This window comes from Acytostelium subglobosum (genome assembly GCF_000787575.1).
Source record: "Acytostelium subglobosum LB1 DNA, scaffold: scaffold2, whole genome shotgun sequence".
NCBI classification, from domain to species: Eukaryota; Evosea; class Eumycetozoa; order Acytosteliales; family Acytosteliaceae; genus Acytostelium; species Acytostelium subglobosum.
Genome location: NW_012236530.1, coordinates 1,636,629 through 1,653,046, shown reverse-complemented (window position 1 = coordinate 1,653,046; position 16,418 = coordinate 1,636,629). Strand labels below are relative to the sequence as shown.

General features: G+C 43.9%; 5 protein-coding genes across 5 annotated transcripts; 3 read left to right on the top strand and 2 right to left on the bottom strand.

The window, feature by feature from the left end:
• Window positions 1-1,413: 1,413 nt before the first annotated feature.
• On the top strand, window positions 1,414-2,712 carry SAMD00019534_014430 (hypothetical protein; the record flags this gene model as incomplete). Its single annotated transcript, XM_012903410.1, has 1 exon — window positions 1,414-2,712. One exon carries the CDS (start codon window positions 1,414-1,416, stop codon window positions 2,710-2,712), a length of 1,299 nt encoding a protein of 432 aa, XP_012758864.1.
• A 1,880-nt stretch (window positions 2,713-4,592) lies between these two features.
• On the bottom strand, window positions 4,593-7,372 carry SAMD00019534_014420 (hypothetical protein; the record flags this gene model as incomplete). The annotated part of the gene is made up of 2 exons (XM_012903409.1): window positions 4,593-7,228; window positions 7,291-7,372. 2 exons carry the CDS (start codon window positions 7,370-7,372, stop codon window positions 4,593-4,595), a joined length of 2,718 nt encoding a protein of 905 aa, XP_012758863.1.
• A 2,887-nt stretch (window positions 7,373-10,259) lies between these two features.
• Window positions 10,260-11,417, bottom strand: SAMD00019534_014410 (hypothetical protein; the record flags this gene model as incomplete). Its single annotated transcript, XM_012903408.1, has 1 exon — window positions 10,260-11,417. One exon carries the CDS (start codon window positions 11,415-11,417, stop codon window positions 10,260-10,262), a length of 1,158 nt encoding a protein of 385 aa, XP_012758862.1.
• Window positions 11,418-12,597: 1,180 nt separating this feature from the next.
• On the top strand, window positions 12,598-13,041 carry SAMD00019534_014400 (hypothetical protein; the record flags this gene model as incomplete). The annotated part of the gene is made up of 1 exon (XM_012903407.1): window positions 12,598-13,041. The coding sequence occupies one exon, from the start codon at window positions 12,598-12,600 to the stop codon at window positions 13,039-13,041; it is 444 nt and encodes a 147-aa protein (XP_012758861.1).
• A 1,875-nt stretch (window positions 13,042-14,916) lies between these two features.
• On the top strand, window positions 14,917-15,780 carry SAMD00019534_014390 (hypothetical protein; the record flags this gene model as incomplete). The annotated part of the gene is made up of 3 exons (XM_012903406.1): window positions 14,917-15,392; window positions 15,464-15,590; window positions 15,670-15,780. 3 exons carry the CDS (start codon window positions 14,917-14,919, stop codon window positions 15,778-15,780), a joined length of 714 nt encoding a protein of 237 aa, XP_012758860.1.
• Between the last annotated feature and the right edge of the window lie 638 nt (window positions 15,781-16,418).

The window sequence follows — 16,418 nt, the reverse complement described above, 5'->3', positions numbered from 1 at the left end:
CCTTGCAAGACCCATCACTCCAGCTCATGTATGGCTCCAGTTCCACTATCATATCTGAATGTTGTTGTAGTAAGTGGCGGCCATCAATGTTAGCAACGAGTTAATATCCTCACCAACCATACTGATCCTTACTCTTCTTCACCTTCTCGACAGGTGTGAGCAGTGGCATCCTCCCTCTTGACTCTTTTGCCCTCTGTTTGTATTCCTCTCTGTTCTCCTTACTCCTCAACATGTTCAGGAGTGCCAGTTCAGGACTTATCATGTCTGTTGTTTGAATTAGTCCATGTAAGTATATATTCTTTGATCAACACCTGTTGCTGTCCAGTCTCTTGCTGATATATACCTTCCTCGTTTACACTAGCTGCCTCCAGAGACAGTCTTTTTCTCTCGGCCAGCCTCTCATCCAATTCTTTGATCCTGCGACAACCTTTAAATTGATGATGTTCCGCAGATGAGCAGGTAAGTTGTGCTTGCTCAAAATGGTTCCACAGCCTATGTGAGTTCACTCTACAGGATCACGGATACTGCTGCTACTGTTATTGTTGTTGSTGTTGCTGTTGCTGTTGTTGTTGTTGTTGATTGAGCAATCACTAACTACAAATCGCTCTTGCATYGGTGCCCTCAACAAGTYGACAGCTGGTTTCTCAAACTCTTCCATTAGCATATCATCAGTGCCCTCAGACAAGTCAATGACTGCAGCCTCCAGTAGGGCATTAATGGCAGATGAGCCGTTGTGCCCTCATCAGTTGGTCTGGTTGTACTACTACTACTACTACTACTACTACTGTTGGTAGGGTACACCACTCGACACGTTGGTTGGCTGGTAGGTTTGCTCGATGGAAGATATACAACACGACTAACAGGTTGGCTCGCAGATCGATTAGTGAATCCACTACTAGTCACTGACTGACTGACAGGTTGGCTCGCGGATCGATTAGTGTATCCACTGCTGCTCCTGCTGCTGCTGCTCCTGCTGGGTACTGAATGACTGATTGGTTGGCTCGATGATCCACCCCTGCGATCATTACCAAGCGAGTGTGTGCTGCCACCATTGTCACTGCTACTACTACTGTTGATTGTTACGCCGTGCCACTTCTTTAACTCCTTCATCATTCCACGTTTGTTATCAAGTTTAAAATGATGTTCCATGTCTTGGAGTTGGCATCTTAATCATCTTAGGATATAACATAGTATTAACTTTATATATAAATTTTAAATGTATGTATATGTATATATGTATATGTGTATGTAAGTATGTATATGTATGTAAGTATGTTAGTTATTTTATCGAATAAACATCTTTCTTGTGCTTGTTCTTCACAATGGAGAATGAGTACTATGGTGGGGTCAGTAATACTAGAGGCATGATGGACAAAGACATCAATCTGAAACTGTGTGTGGACTTTGAGATTAATGTCAACAGCGATGATCCTACCTAAATATATACAGTCACGCATAGTGGAGTGCACTTTCAAGAGTGCCAACAACCCAGACGACCAAACGTGGACCCATTCCAAGCGACTTGCTCTTGTTTGCTGGGCCTTTCACTCGTTTGTCAAGTCACTCAACAACGATGTGTCCGACCTAGCCCTGCTTGCACATGCCCGAAAGTCTGCTGACCAACAACGATACTCAATCATCTCTGGCCGTATCAAGAGTCTCAGCTTTGACTATTCATGTAGCAGCGGTTGGCGTGCAAAGAGTGAGAGTCCATCGACAAAGGAGTCATTGCACCAGCTCCTATCGACGCTGACCACCGTGGCTGGATCATTGGAGGAGATACACCAACTGAAAAAACACTTTGGAGTTGGGAAGACAGTGACCAGCATCACCTCTGAGAGATCCACCCGCATAACTTGGAGGGGCCATGGTGTGGCGAGCATTGGCACTGAGCACTTTCCAGCACTCCAATCTCTGACATTCCTTCCTCCCAAAAACGAAGACCTGGACCAGCTTGCCCTCTACCAACAGGTGATGTCAAGTCAGTTCTCAACAATCACATCACTTCAACTGCGCTTCATTCCACCAACGGCTGTTGGCGCATTCGACACGCTCCATCAGTTGGTCAACCTCAAGAAGCTGAGGATCGAGCGATGGTGCGATTGCTTCTCACCGATTCTCTCGTACCTTGGTCGTCCGTCAACACAGCTACGATCACTCTTCATAGAGTTCTTTAGCGAGGATGATGACGAGCCATCGGTCAGCCCAGCAGCCTTGTCACTGTTGGAGTTCCTCTTCACCAACAAATCTTGCACAGTGACCAAACTTGGTGAGATTGACCCCTGCACACTGCTTGCCCTGCGCAGACCGCTCAAGTCACTCCGTCTCAGAGACACGTTGCCGTCTTGTAAGCAGCAACAGCCACAACTCACAACTCGCTTGACATCGTTCCAAGACAATCTTATGATACTCAAGGGCAATGTGGAGTGTGTCTCCATTCAGGTTTATGGTGGTTATATCTCAAGGGCAATATTGGACATGCTCTCACTTCAATCGGTTCCAATCAAGAGGCTGACTCTTTGGCTTCTTTGGGAAGACAAGCTCAGTGATTATCATTTCGATGAGTTCCTTCAAGCGATGAAGCAGAGTTACATCAAATACTTCGTCTTCCAGGCTTGGCCATTGGCAGACGACTCTCAAATCCCAGCGTTGGCCCGTGTCATCAACAGCCATCATTCCATCCTCAACAAGACCATGTTTCCACTTTATTGACCAAATAACACCAACTCCACACGATGCCAGACACTAAAACGAGGATAATAAAGAAGCCTATGAGCAATGTTTGTTGGACAACTCCAACATCCGATGATCATGTTCGAAATAATACTTGCAGCCTTGAATGGACCACAGTATGCTGAAGCTTGCTAATTCAAATTTTCCTATACACGTGAGATGTGAGCAGAGTACCCTATTGGGTAGGTCGGGTAACGGGTAGGTAATTAAAAGGGTAACCTTTTTTTTTGCCAAAGGTGAGCAATCAGGTGGCCACCTCATTGGTGGTACCAGGTCAAGTTGTCCTCAACCAACAATAGACGACATCCGAGTCGTAACAAGTGTGTTTTGAATAAATGAATAGTTGTTTTGTTTATTGATAGTTTAATTCAAAGATTGAGATTGGTTGATTGAATGATTGTATGATTGAATGATTGGATGGTTGATATCAATGACCAACATATCGGATGGACAATAACACCCATTGTTGTTTTATCGACAGGTGATTCAATATATATATGGCATACGGCTACATCACTCTATGACAGTGTGTGGTTGGGATGGTGAGTGGAGTGTGGCCCAGTCACTCAGTCAGGTGTGATGGCTTTCACTCGTACATCAAGGCGACATTGTGCTTGTTAACGCCTTCGACCGCTCCAAGCCTGTTGGCGACGCTGTAGACCTCGCCGTAGCAAGCAATTCCAAATGTTTGATTATGGTCCACTTGGTAATTATGATCATTACAAACAGTATGTATATCAATCACTCAGTGATGGTACCATCTCAATTACACTGACTAACATTCAATCAATCATATCAATCAATGAATGAATCATAGGTTGAAGCAATTCAACATGTTCTATCAGAAACTGATTGTGAATATATTATGAAGTGTCATCATTGTGTCTGCTGACATTGTGTCAGAGCAGAGGAGTGGACAATATTGATGGGAGTCACTGTCGCACTAGAGGTTCTTCTACCTTCGATTAATCATGAATAATGCGACACTCATGCCAAAAAAACGTTGCATCGGTTGATGAGCGTTTTTTTAAGTACTCCAGAACAGATTGAGCGAAAGAAGCTTACAGATAAGAATCGATTAATGATCATATGTTAAAGTTATCCAACTACGATGATCTTATTAAAGAGAATGCTAGACTTAAGAAACAACTCAATGCTTGGGAGTCTCATATATCAATAATTTCATTAATGTTGATGATGAACTAGCAGTACACAATCATTGTGGGGATATCGAGAGTCCACATGTGCCCAATGCGACGGGCACTACTGATAGCGATGCAACAACCAGGACCAATCAAAACAACAATTCCCATGATCATTTTAATGATAGCCAACTCCTTCAATTAATTGGATTACAGTCATGTTCAATCATCTTCTTAGTAGAGGCCAAGACAAAAGTTGTGCAGTTGGCGACTGTTTGTGTTTGGGTGGTGAGAAATACATAAGTGTAATAATAATATTGTAGTTGTTTGATGTTCAACAATGAATCACTTGTATCTTGGATGGTAGTGATTGTTGAGGGAAAACTACACAAAATTGGTCATCATGTTTATTCAGCTGAAAAAAAAAGAAAAAAAATATAAAAAATGGATATTTTAGAAATATATCGAATCTTTGCAGACTGACGATCAGACACTCAATCATTCATTCTTTGGAAGAAGCGACATCGTAATGAGGATTGATTGGTTGACTGATTGAATGAAACCCAATCGCTCAAAAAATTAATAAAATAATGTGTGCCTATTTATGTCGCCACGCACTTTAGAGATAATTAGAGTGAGAGATTGAAGGACAGATTACTGTTGTTTGAATCAAAATTAGTTCACAGATTAGGAGCACGGTGTTTATAATTATTATTACTATTGCCAATTAGAGTTAAAGTTAAGTGCTTGGTACGATGAGTCGGTGCTGAATTGCCATTGATTGGACCAGAATCCTGCTGCTACGATGCCTCCGGCACCCTTGTATCCCCACTCACTGCCAACAACCATGTAGTCTGGAACGACCACTCCACTGCGTTGCGGAATTGTCTTAATCGCCTTGACGAATCCTGTCATACTGTTGCCACTGACCACCAACAGTAGACCAGTGCCACACTGATTGGGTGCCAACGTTGCCACACCCTGGTCTGGATCGGCATACTCGGCAGGACCCACAGAGAATGATGTGTCACTGTTGTACTGCACTGGAATCTGGGATGAGAACTTGTTGGTGATGGCATTCTGCGAGGGACCTCCCAGGAGGATGAAGCTGTTGTCCATCGGTGATGAGCAGTTGGTGGACGGAACGAATTGGGAGTCTGTGATGATCTGTGCCGAGCCTCGTCCATACGTGTTCCAGAAGCTGGTGATAAAGACCGCTGCCCAGTTGAGTATCAATTGGTCCTCGGCCGTAACGTTAGTGCCCACGACGATCGTGAACTGCTTCTCAAAGATCTGTCTCATTGGGCCGTAGGTTGGAGCTGAACGCTCGGTCTGTGGCCAAGTGATGTCGTCCGTGATGTTCCAGTAGACACCGTACTTGTCCGGTGCCAGGAAGTGGCTGGGGAGATAGGCAGCATCAAACATTTGACCGTCCACCATGATCTGAGTGGGCATGACGTCACGCAATGGTGTGCTAGAGAGTCCGAAACGACGAACGTTCTGAGTGGCTACAATCCAGAGCATGCCACCCGAAGACTGTGGTACTTGTGTCAGCTGAATCCTACCGACACGGAATGGAGTGGTTAGTTGCATGATCACGAGGTTGGCTCTCTGTCCACTCGACGAAGGGTTGTTGGAGGTGATCGTGATGGTCTTGGGGATGGGTGGATGGGTGAGGCTGGCGCCGCCAATGATTGAGTTATAGAACTGTTGCATGTAGTTGTCACCAAGGATACCGTCGAACCAATGACCTTCGTTGGGCACCTCACTGATAATGATTGACGATGCGTTTCCGTTGGCCTCGGCAGTCATTCTCGCCATACGTCTTGAGTGCCATGGGTTGACGTTGGTGTCGTTCTGTCCATAGCGTGCCATCAATGGCAAGCCGGCCAAATTGGTTGTGTACATGTCATTGTCGTTCTCTGCGATCGACGCCATTAGAATACCTTGCAGCACTGGGTCGACGTAGGAGTAGCCTGGCTTGGTGTTCATAAACACGTAGAATTGGAGCTTGACAAAACCGGCAGCGCATGCGCCACCCATTGCCAGGTCACCAAAATGAGAGAGCAACGACCAACAACCATGACCACCCATGCTATGTCCAACAAAGAGAATCTTGGTGGGGTCGACGAGGTACTCATCTTTGCTGTGTGCAGGGATACCTGGTAGATGTTGAGCAAGGTAGTTGATTGCAGAAAAGACGTTGAGGCGACTGGCCGACTCCCAGTCATAGCCCCATGAACGACGTCCAGTTGGGTAGACGATGAAGAGATTGGTCTGGCGGGGCAGAGCGTCCATCCAGAACTGTGAGCTTGCCTCCACACCGGCACCGTGCGTAGCCAGCATCACACCGCACATCTGGCCATTGCAGTTGCTTGGTGGGTTGGTGACAGCGTACTGTACAGTGTTGTCATAGTCAACGAAGGTGTAGAGATATGGGTTTGGGAAGGTGGTGCAGTTGAATGTGACCGAGGTGGAGCCAATGATGTTGTTGCCACTGAGCACATCGACGTTGGCAGTCAGTGGACACTGCTCGACAGGGATCAAACTCTCCACAGAGATCGCCACTGGAATGGCAACCTTTTGGCTTGGATAGGCCTGGAGTGATGGTAGCACCTGTGTGGTGGTGGCCGTGGCCTGAAGGTGTGTTGGCAGGCGGACTATGGCTGTCAAGTCAGTGAGCACGGTGGAGCCCGTGTTGATCACAGTGACAGTGGCGTATGGACTGGCCAGATTGCCATCAACAATGTCTGGCATGAGTGAGTCGCCAGTGATGAAGCTGATCGAAGGCTGCACTGCCTGCAGACTGCAACTGAATGATCCCAATGGTGATTGGTTCAGACGCACGGAGCTGAACATTCTCACGACAAACTGGTAGGTACCTGCGCGTGGCAGAGTAAATGTCTGTGCACCAGTGCCATATCCATAGTAGTCACCGACAAACTCCAGTATCACTCCGGTGACCGTGTCACGAATGAAGTAATCTCTGGCGCCCGAGCAGCTGACCATGTAGGTGCCCTGCGCCGACACCTGCATCTCTCCGATGGCATAACCATACCACAGCCAAATGTTCCATCCCCATACAGATTGTAAGAAGTCCCAAGAGATGGTCTGTGACCAATCCAAAGACACGACGCCAGCAGTGGTGGCCTGGTATGTGATCCAACCAACACGACCATTGTTGCCAAGCTCTGATGGATACAGTGTCGAGTCACCTATTGGTATGTTCCAAATTCCACCATATGCCTCAAGCGTGTCGTAGCATTCCTCACGCTCACCAATTGCGAATGGTCCAATGATATTGAACTGTGTGGGCAGTGATGTATCAAACTGCACCTTTGTTGTTGTAGTGGCTATATAAAAGTATGTTAGTTTGATTGATTTGGATAATGTCCATATATATAGTGCGTATTACCTTGTTGTTTGTTTGTTGCCGATATGATACTTGACAATGTCAGTACCAGTAATGATAGGGATATCAATGTTAATGATCCCATATTATTACAGTATGTTGGTTGATTATGTTGCTGCTCTTCAACCTTTCTCCTTCTGCTGTTATCTATAGAGTCTATGTTTGTTGGTAAATGAAAGGAATAAATAATATAGGTCGGGTACAGTTACTCTGTTAAGTTCACAAGAGCATTGCGATGAACACTCATCGATGTTTTTATTGTTCTTCTTCCAACAAACACACCACACGTGCATGGGACCATGCTGCAAACGGAAACACCCTGTTTTTGATTGTCGGGATTGGTATTGGGTCTTGCGGCTGTGTTGGTGCCAAAGCAAGGTTCGTTTGACACTATTGTGTTATGAGCTAGTATGACTCCTTGTTGTTGCGTAACATCATCTATTATTGAGTATGACAGATTAACGGTCAATCAATAAAATACATTCAATCAATCATGTTTGATTCTAGTATGATTTATTGATTTCAAACCATATTGGTCATCCACCTACCTTGAAGACGCCAACCAGTGGTTGCAATCATCAGGTCATGGCCATGGTCAGGTCGTGATCGTCGTGTTAATGGTCGTGTTCATGATGGTCGCTACCGTGCACAGGGTCGACTGCCACCACTGCCATAACTGCCATAACCGCCACAACTGCTACAATCACGACCATGTACAGCATGATCAATTGCCAGTCTGATGGTATTGGTGGGTTACCATCTAGTATGTCGAGGAAACTATGTCACTGTTGATGATGGAGTGAATGATGATGGCCCATTGTCTGTTGTAGTGTTGCAACTGTCGTAGGCATTCTATATCATTCATATTGTTGAACCCAACTGGGTTAATTCAGGTTTGACTGACTCGCCCGGATAAGCTATCACCAGTTGGTGGGAGTGAATTGAAAACTGGTAGGAGAAGCCTTTTATGCTGTTGCCAACCTCCGATTGGATGCTGTGGCTCTTCCAAATCATTGACATGATGTTTGAATCGGAGCAGGAACTTGTAGTGCTGGTTGTTGTCACCGACAAACCTGGGTTGCTTATCTCTTGCACGTCTGATGCGAAGCACTTGTAGTTGGGGCGATGTTGTTATCTTGTGCATATAGAATGCCAACGTATCCTGGGGAGTGATTGGAAGTTGGAGAGTAATCGAATCGAGTGTTGTTTGTTTGAGGATGCCTTCCCTTTTCAATGCCCCATGCTACAATCTTGATCGAGTCTTTTATAAGTGCCACAACCTGATCCACTGTCACATGGGGGTTGTCCAATTCCACAATCAGTCGATGCAGTCTCGGCATCCCCAGAAAGGGATCCACCGGCTCAATGCTGGCCTCACCGAGATACAGGCTGGTGACCAAGTTCGAGTGCATAACATATGGATTCTCTAATACAGTAATGTGATAACTGCTGATGTTTGGATTCAGGCACTGTTCGTCGTCATCTTCGATGCTCCAGTGGATAGAGAGATGGATAACGTCTGGAAGGTTTGCCACAGCATCTCGAGTACATCGGTCATATTGAAGCTTGTTGAGTGATTGGGGAATGGTGGTTGGAATCGGATGCCTGAAGTAAATCATATTATCTTCGAAGTCCTGCTGGAACCTGAGACTGGTCAGCGAGGGGAGCATCACGAGGTTGTTAACGTCCACTGGGCCCTGGACAGTAAGCTTGGTGATTCTTTCAAAGAACTGGAGCAGCTGCTCGTTTCCACTGTTTCGATGACGATCACACAACCAGTCAAAGAAGTGGCCCCTGATCACCAAGTTACGAGGAGACTTGATGACACAGTGAGGATTGATGAGGTGTCCATAGTCATCGTCCGCATCAATGTTGATATACGATCGTTTATGAAAGGTACCCGGTACAAAAGCTTGTGGGAGGGTTGGACTTTGAAGTGTTGGTGGTTGTAGTGGTTGTAGAGGCGTCGATGGCTTGACCGGAATGAGAGTGTTCTTTCTGAATGATATCTATGTGAACATCTCTGTGGAGACGAATGTGAACATATCCTTTGATACCAGAGCAAGCGAGAGATTCCAAGCATGACTATAGACATGATCTTGTTGCAACAGATGTGATCTCCAGGCAATCGCTGCTATTCGATGTGTGATCAGTTGAGGCAATGACCGTCCATCTTTATCATTGTACATCTTTATCTTCGGATATCGGACCCTAGTTATCCTTTGAAACATCTAGATGACTCAATTATTTTTCATCAGATCGACAATGATCATGATCCCAACTTGGGAAACCAAATTTCCAGGTAATTCTGTCTTCAATCTGTACTATCCTAGCACTTGTTTATTGCCTATTCTGGCGCTCCACAAGATGCAATGTCATACCAATCGATTCCAATTGGGTGTGACATATACACGTGAGATGTGAGGCCCTTGGATGCAGCGGATCACCTCTTTGGCACAAGCAAGGTTGTCTCATAGAGGTTCAATGATGAGATAATAATTGGAAGTGAGAGAATCTGGGGCTGTTCTTCAAGACACCAAAGCCCAAATGGACCACCATGTCATAGACTCGACTCGCTGGAGTGTCACCACATGAGTGAAGTAGATGGTGTTATAGAGATTATAACCCTGCAGTGGTGCATAAGGGATTCGAGCATGGAAGACGAGTCGCTTGAGCGGCCGTGTGATGGGGAACCACAGAGGGAAGGCAGGACCGCAGGATGAACTGTATCAATTTGTATGCCTCTCTGATGGTGCTGTGTATGGTTCGAGTACATGTCGTAGAGTGACCTCAAGCATCGATTACCAACTGCAAACTGAGAGTGATGATCGCAGAGTTCGATGAAAGTGCACTCTGGAAAGACCTCTTTGAGAATCTGGACGAGTGACTGTTGCTTTTGGAGCTGTTTGGTGCGATGGGGATGCAGTTGGAATCGAACGAAGACTAAAGGGAGATCAAACCGAGTATGTTCATTACTTTATTGTGTTGTTTGGATCGTTCATGACACTAGCCAACAGAGTAGGGAGATGATGTGCCGATAGTGATAGGAATAATGGTGTCAATCCAAAGCTGTACAATGACTCCTTGTGATAGAATAGTATGAATTCAATATTGTAGCTAGAATCATCTATTAGTTCCTTGACTTGTTGTTGTTCGCTTAGTGTATCATTGAGTAGCTTTAAAGACTGAGTATCTGTATCATAATATGGTAGAGCAATGAATGGACTTGGATTGCTCTGTGATCGTTTGTGTGCCATAGTCTCTGATAGTTTGGTTTGTTTCCAGAAGAATCTAAACTCGCTATTACAATCGCACAGTACATTGCCTTTCCAACAGAGTATGTCCAGCACGTAGTAGACTGACTTTATCGGTTCAAACAGACAGTCCAACACACAGAATCGATTGTTGATGTTGCCACATGACTCTCGACTGGCTGTAGAGCCAAAGGGCAGCGTGGATGAGAATGAAGCTATGATAGTGCCATCTGGAGATCGTGCCACCGTCTTGTCACGCTGTGAAACGACAAGACATCGCTTGCCCTGTGGTGCTGGCACCGCGAACCAATCCACATCAATTCTCTCCGGTACATCCTTCATTGGTTCGGCCAACATCAAATGATTAGAGTACATAGATAGTTCTTGTTGTTTCTTCTTCTGTTGTCTCTTTAGTTTACTATCAATGTTCTTCTGTGTCTTTCTAATCTTTTCTTGTTCAACAGTTGTTGTTGTTGTTGTCGTCATTGATATATCATCATTATCAATGTCTCTTGTTGATGTTGTTGACTCCACACCCTTCTGGTCAGACATTGATTGATCAGAATCATCATAATCTTCATCATTATGTTCGACTTTGTCATCATTATCAGTTGTTGATGCTAGTGTACGTAGTTGTTTGAGTAAATCTCTTCTCTTTGTCTTTTGTCTGTCCAGGTAGTACTCTCTCCTTTTCTGTGATTCAGGAGTGGCAATGGTTGCCTTGAAAGTGGACAGTCGATGACTGAACTCATGTTCATCCCTAGCCACACTTGTGGCACCAAGCAGTGCCGCTAACAATGTTTGTTGGTCATCTCCTCCTCCTTTAGTCTCTGTCTTTTCTGTCGTAGTTATATTATTATTGTTGTTGCCATTCATCATTCTCATTCAACAATGAACACACTAATTTTCAAACATCATTAGCATACTTGGCTCTTGAGTTCATTGTTGTAATTTGCACAATGATAATATAATTCCCTTCCAGTTTACTATATCTCTTTATTATAAATCAATCTCACAAGATTAGTTCATTCTTCACCCAAACACAAATATGATGACATGTGTCAAAGTTGTTATCTCTATCTATTACTCACAGATCCACAACTAGAGTTTATTAATAGCACTGAAATGATGTTCTGAACTCACCCAGGTGTTAAGTTGACATGCATTCATCAGCACACCCCCTCCTTTATCTCTTGTTGTTGCACGTTGTGTGGTTATCACATCAAACACAATCACTCGCTATTGTACTGACACCCTAAGCTGTGATGTTTGTTATTTCAATGTAACATATATATTCCAACCAATGGTCGGACCCCAATCACACTTGTTGTTGTTAACATACAGGCTTATTGGAATCACATAACTTCATCGTCAGCAGGTTGGATCAGACAGAAAGTCAGACAGACATAGACATTCAGGTGTGATCAAAATATTGAAGGGTCGATGTCTAACCAATCCAATCAACCGATGATACGATATACGATGCGTGTCATTCTCATCGGCATTAACTTAATTGGRAACAGGATGAACGGATTCAAGTCGATCACTTCTATCTATTATCTATCAATTCTCTTCACACTCCTCTCACTTTTATATATATATGCTACACACGTATTACGTTGTACAGTAGTAAGCAACTGCTTAACAGCCATAAGTCAGTGTCCCCGAAGGTATTTCCAGAGCTCTTCTTACGTTGGTATTGGCATCGATACTATTTTGTACCATACCTCACTTTGTTGCCTGTCAATGGAGCATCACACCACATACATGTCAAGTCAAATACAAGATGGATGTCATTGATTGATATCGGAATGTCCAACACCATAATGGACGGGTGGTGTATTCAGTTGGAAGTGGGCATGTCCACTTGGCCAATCTACTAGCTAAGAACTCTAGAGTGGAGGAGTGTACCGGTCGGTCTGTCTGTAAGTACTACCTGTCTACCTACCTATAAATACTGATCTGGTTCACATCATTAATAATCAAATCAAACTAACAATCAATAGTTTAAAACATTATATACTACCTCAATCAACAATATATACTATACTATAAAATGAAGCTTCAAGTGATTATCTTTGTACTGTTCTTGGTTGGACTGTCATCTGCCTTCTTCCCATGTGGTCCGAGCCAATGTGATAGGAACTGGACATGTTTCGTCAGTGGACCTCGCTGCTTCTGTAACCTTGGATACCTTGACCGTGTTGACTTTAACCAGACCACTGTCAACAGCTGGAAGCAAGAGGGCGTTGACTATGTACAAGTGGAGGCCACCGTTCAGAACGTTGGTCCATCCAATTTGGCCGATGTCCAGGTTGAGGCCACCGAATACCATGCCTATGGAAAGGATATCTGGGGTGTTGAGTGGAACACCAATGGTAACATGCATTTCCCATCCTACGTTAAGACCTTGACTCCAGGTGAGCACTACTCATTCGGTTACATTGCCAAGTCCAACGAGCCACTGCACCTCTACATCGTCAGCATCACTCTTCCATAAAGAGTGATCCCTACTATTAACTTGTAAACATGTTGTACAACAATCAATCAATCAATCAATAATTAATTGAATCCAACAATTCCCAATAAATAAATATTATTATCTTTTGTAATATCTCTTTATGTATAATACTTGTTGCCGGAGTGTGTCCACTTGTTTATTATTATTGTGGCGCTCAATGAGCTGCAATGTCATTCCAGTCTTGTATCGATTCCAATTGGGTGTGGACACCATATTCATATACACTATGTGAGGCCCTTGGATGCAGCGGATCACCTCTTTGGCACAAGCAAGGTTGTCGCCATACATCAATCCGTAGAGGTTCAATGATGATGAGCAATTATTGGAAGTGAGATAATCTGGCGCAGTTCCTTCGAGACACCAAAGCCCAAATGGACCATCAGGTCAATAGACAGACTCGACTCGCTGGAGTGTCACCACATGAGTGGAGTAGAAAGTATGGTCGAGATTATAACAGGGTGGTGCACTGGGGATGATGGCTATTCAAAACTGCTCGATCCATCCGATTCGTCAGATGACCCAAGGTCATTTGACTCAAAGTCATTGAAGTCCAGGCTCGGTTCCCCCACAGGTTTATGATGACAAAGGAACACCTTGTAAACTTGGTCATAATGACCTGCAACCTTTAGTCTTGTTCTCTTGATGTTGGACACTCGGATAGTAGGTGGAAGTGTTGCCAATGTTTGCTTCAAACTGTCAAGATCAACATTGTAACAATCTGGTATGACCATCATCGTCGTCATCCTGGTGCGTTCAAAAATGCCAACAACAAAGCGAGCAAGGCGTTTGAAATAACCGTTTGTGCCATCAAGGTGGAGAGTGTCGATGCCTGGACAGCTATTGATCACCTCACACACCTCATCCACTGTGGTCCATTGGGTCTCACCAATGTGCAGCACCAAATGATGAAGTCGGGGCATTTCTTGTAGCAACGTTATTGGCATGCTGCCGGTGTTGTCAGAGAGATACAATCTTGTGATCAAGTCTCGATGATGCTCCAACATCAACATTGAGTGATGGTGGACGTTTAGAAAGAGATCGATGTTTGAATTGAGACATCCTTCAAAGTCGTCATTGATTCTTCCTTCGATTGAGAGACAGATGCCGTCAGGAAGTTTAGCGACCACTCGCTCGTGGCAGTTGTGAATGTGGAGCTTCGTGAGTGATTGCACTGTGGACTCTGGCAGCGCTTGGGTCACAGGCATATTGAACATAAGTTCCTGGGGCTGAGATATCCTGAGCGTGGTCACAGCTGGGAACATGACAAGGTTGTTGTAGTCGGCTTGGAGTTGTAAACTCTGTTGACTTGCGGTGGAGATCGCATATTTGGTCAAAGCCGTGGCCTTCAATGTTCAGATTGCGCGGTGTCTGTAGAGGGCAGAGTGTGTTGCCAATGTGTTGATAGAGCTAGCTATAGTCTATATGCTTGATCCGATATATAGGACCAATAGAAATAGGAGAGGGTGCGGGCACATAGATATTTCTTGGTCTCAAGAAGATCTCGGTGTAGAGACAAGTGGAGACATATTTAAGCATGTGTTTCGATACTTGTGCCAGCGATAGTATCCAAGCATAGCTCGTCTTTTGTGAACTCAACAGATGAGAGTTGGACTCTATCGATACAATGTATTGGATTATAGTCCACGGCAATGACATGTGATTATCCACTTCCATCTTTTATCTGTATAGTTTAGTTTTTTGAAGAATGGTCATCATTGAAAACAAGATGATCAAATTATAAATCACATCAACAATTAATTAAAAAAATAATAAAAAAAGAGTCTTAATTTTTCGTCAGATTATTCAATTCATTCTGACTTTACTTAATACATATACATATACATATACATTAATATGGTATATGGATTGATTGTTCATGCACTGCCAAGTGTTGCAGGAGCAGCAACAACGACATCTGACAACTCTGCATATGTATATTGCTCTCAGTATTACTCATCAGAGGGTAACAATGACTTGATGGCTCAGCGTCAGACTGCGATCGTACAGCGTGTTATAAGCGATCATCAGTTCAAGTACGTCTGCGACAATACAAAGCCAGACGAGAAGCTCTACCCAGACTGGGCCGTGGCGCACATTCAACGTGTGAAGGAACAGAATGCAATACTTCAGTCGACGATGACACCGTCGTCAACTTCGTCATCGTCACAGGCCGCTCGAACAAGTGACAGTGGCTCAAGAGAAGGTGTCTTTAGAATAGTGCCACCAAAGTTCCAGACAACACCCAACATCACACCACAGAACGATCCAATAGCGCCCGTTGCGCACTACTTTGCCACAAGCAAGTATGTCATTTGGAAACAGATGCTAGGGTATGTATATACTTTGACACTACTGATGGATGTTGAAGGTTGCTGACTCGATGACACACACTGTCGATTAGTGCATGCTTCACAATCATATGTGAGGAAGATGAGAACAGACTGCTGGTTGCCAACTTCTTGGCAATGTTCAATAATATCTTATTGGATCACTTTAAGAACATCATTTCAAAGTCACCTGTACAAGAAGTAAGTATAACTCTTGTATACGAGCAGTCTATGATATATGTGTGTGCTGACTTTACATGTAACACAGATATACTCAAAGAGTGAAGAGATACTTTTGTTACTGCATCACTATCTACCCAATGGTCAACTACTGTTTACATCCAATCAATACGCCAAACACACCAAGGCTACCATTCCTCAACAGCAATGATGATCAATGTGCAGCAACTCTGTGTTTTGCAACAAAACCAAACAAGTGGCAATGCCAAACAATTGCCGAACCATCACGCGGAGAAAGGACCTAGGTCCTCATTCATGATATGCTTGCTCGTGCAAAAAGAACCAAGACTGGTCCTGTCAATTTAAACATCCAGAACACCTACATCCAACTTACAACATAACAACCAATCTACTGTTGTTACAATGAATAATCCTGGCGCCACAAGGAACAACAACACAAAAAGCCAGCCTCCAAGTTATGGGACCTTATCGATGAGGTCCATCAACATACAAATAATAAATAATGTACATATAACTCTGTTCTACACACAGTTGTGAATTGCCTCATCACGTTCACAGAAGGACTTCCAAGCTTTTGGTTGGGTTTGGAAGACTTTACATTTTTTTTTGACATTAATGTCACTCCTGATTTAACCCTCAAGGCGCGAACTTTTGCATGATTGTTTTGAGCACTAAATTTAATATAAATAATAGTTTTTAATTTGTATTATTGTCCAGAAGTAATAAATGATTGGATTTAATAACGTTAGATGTTGTACTTGATGTTTATTATTTCTTTTGTTTTTTTACAACATTATATGAGGTGTATTCAATCTTGTCATTATCGAC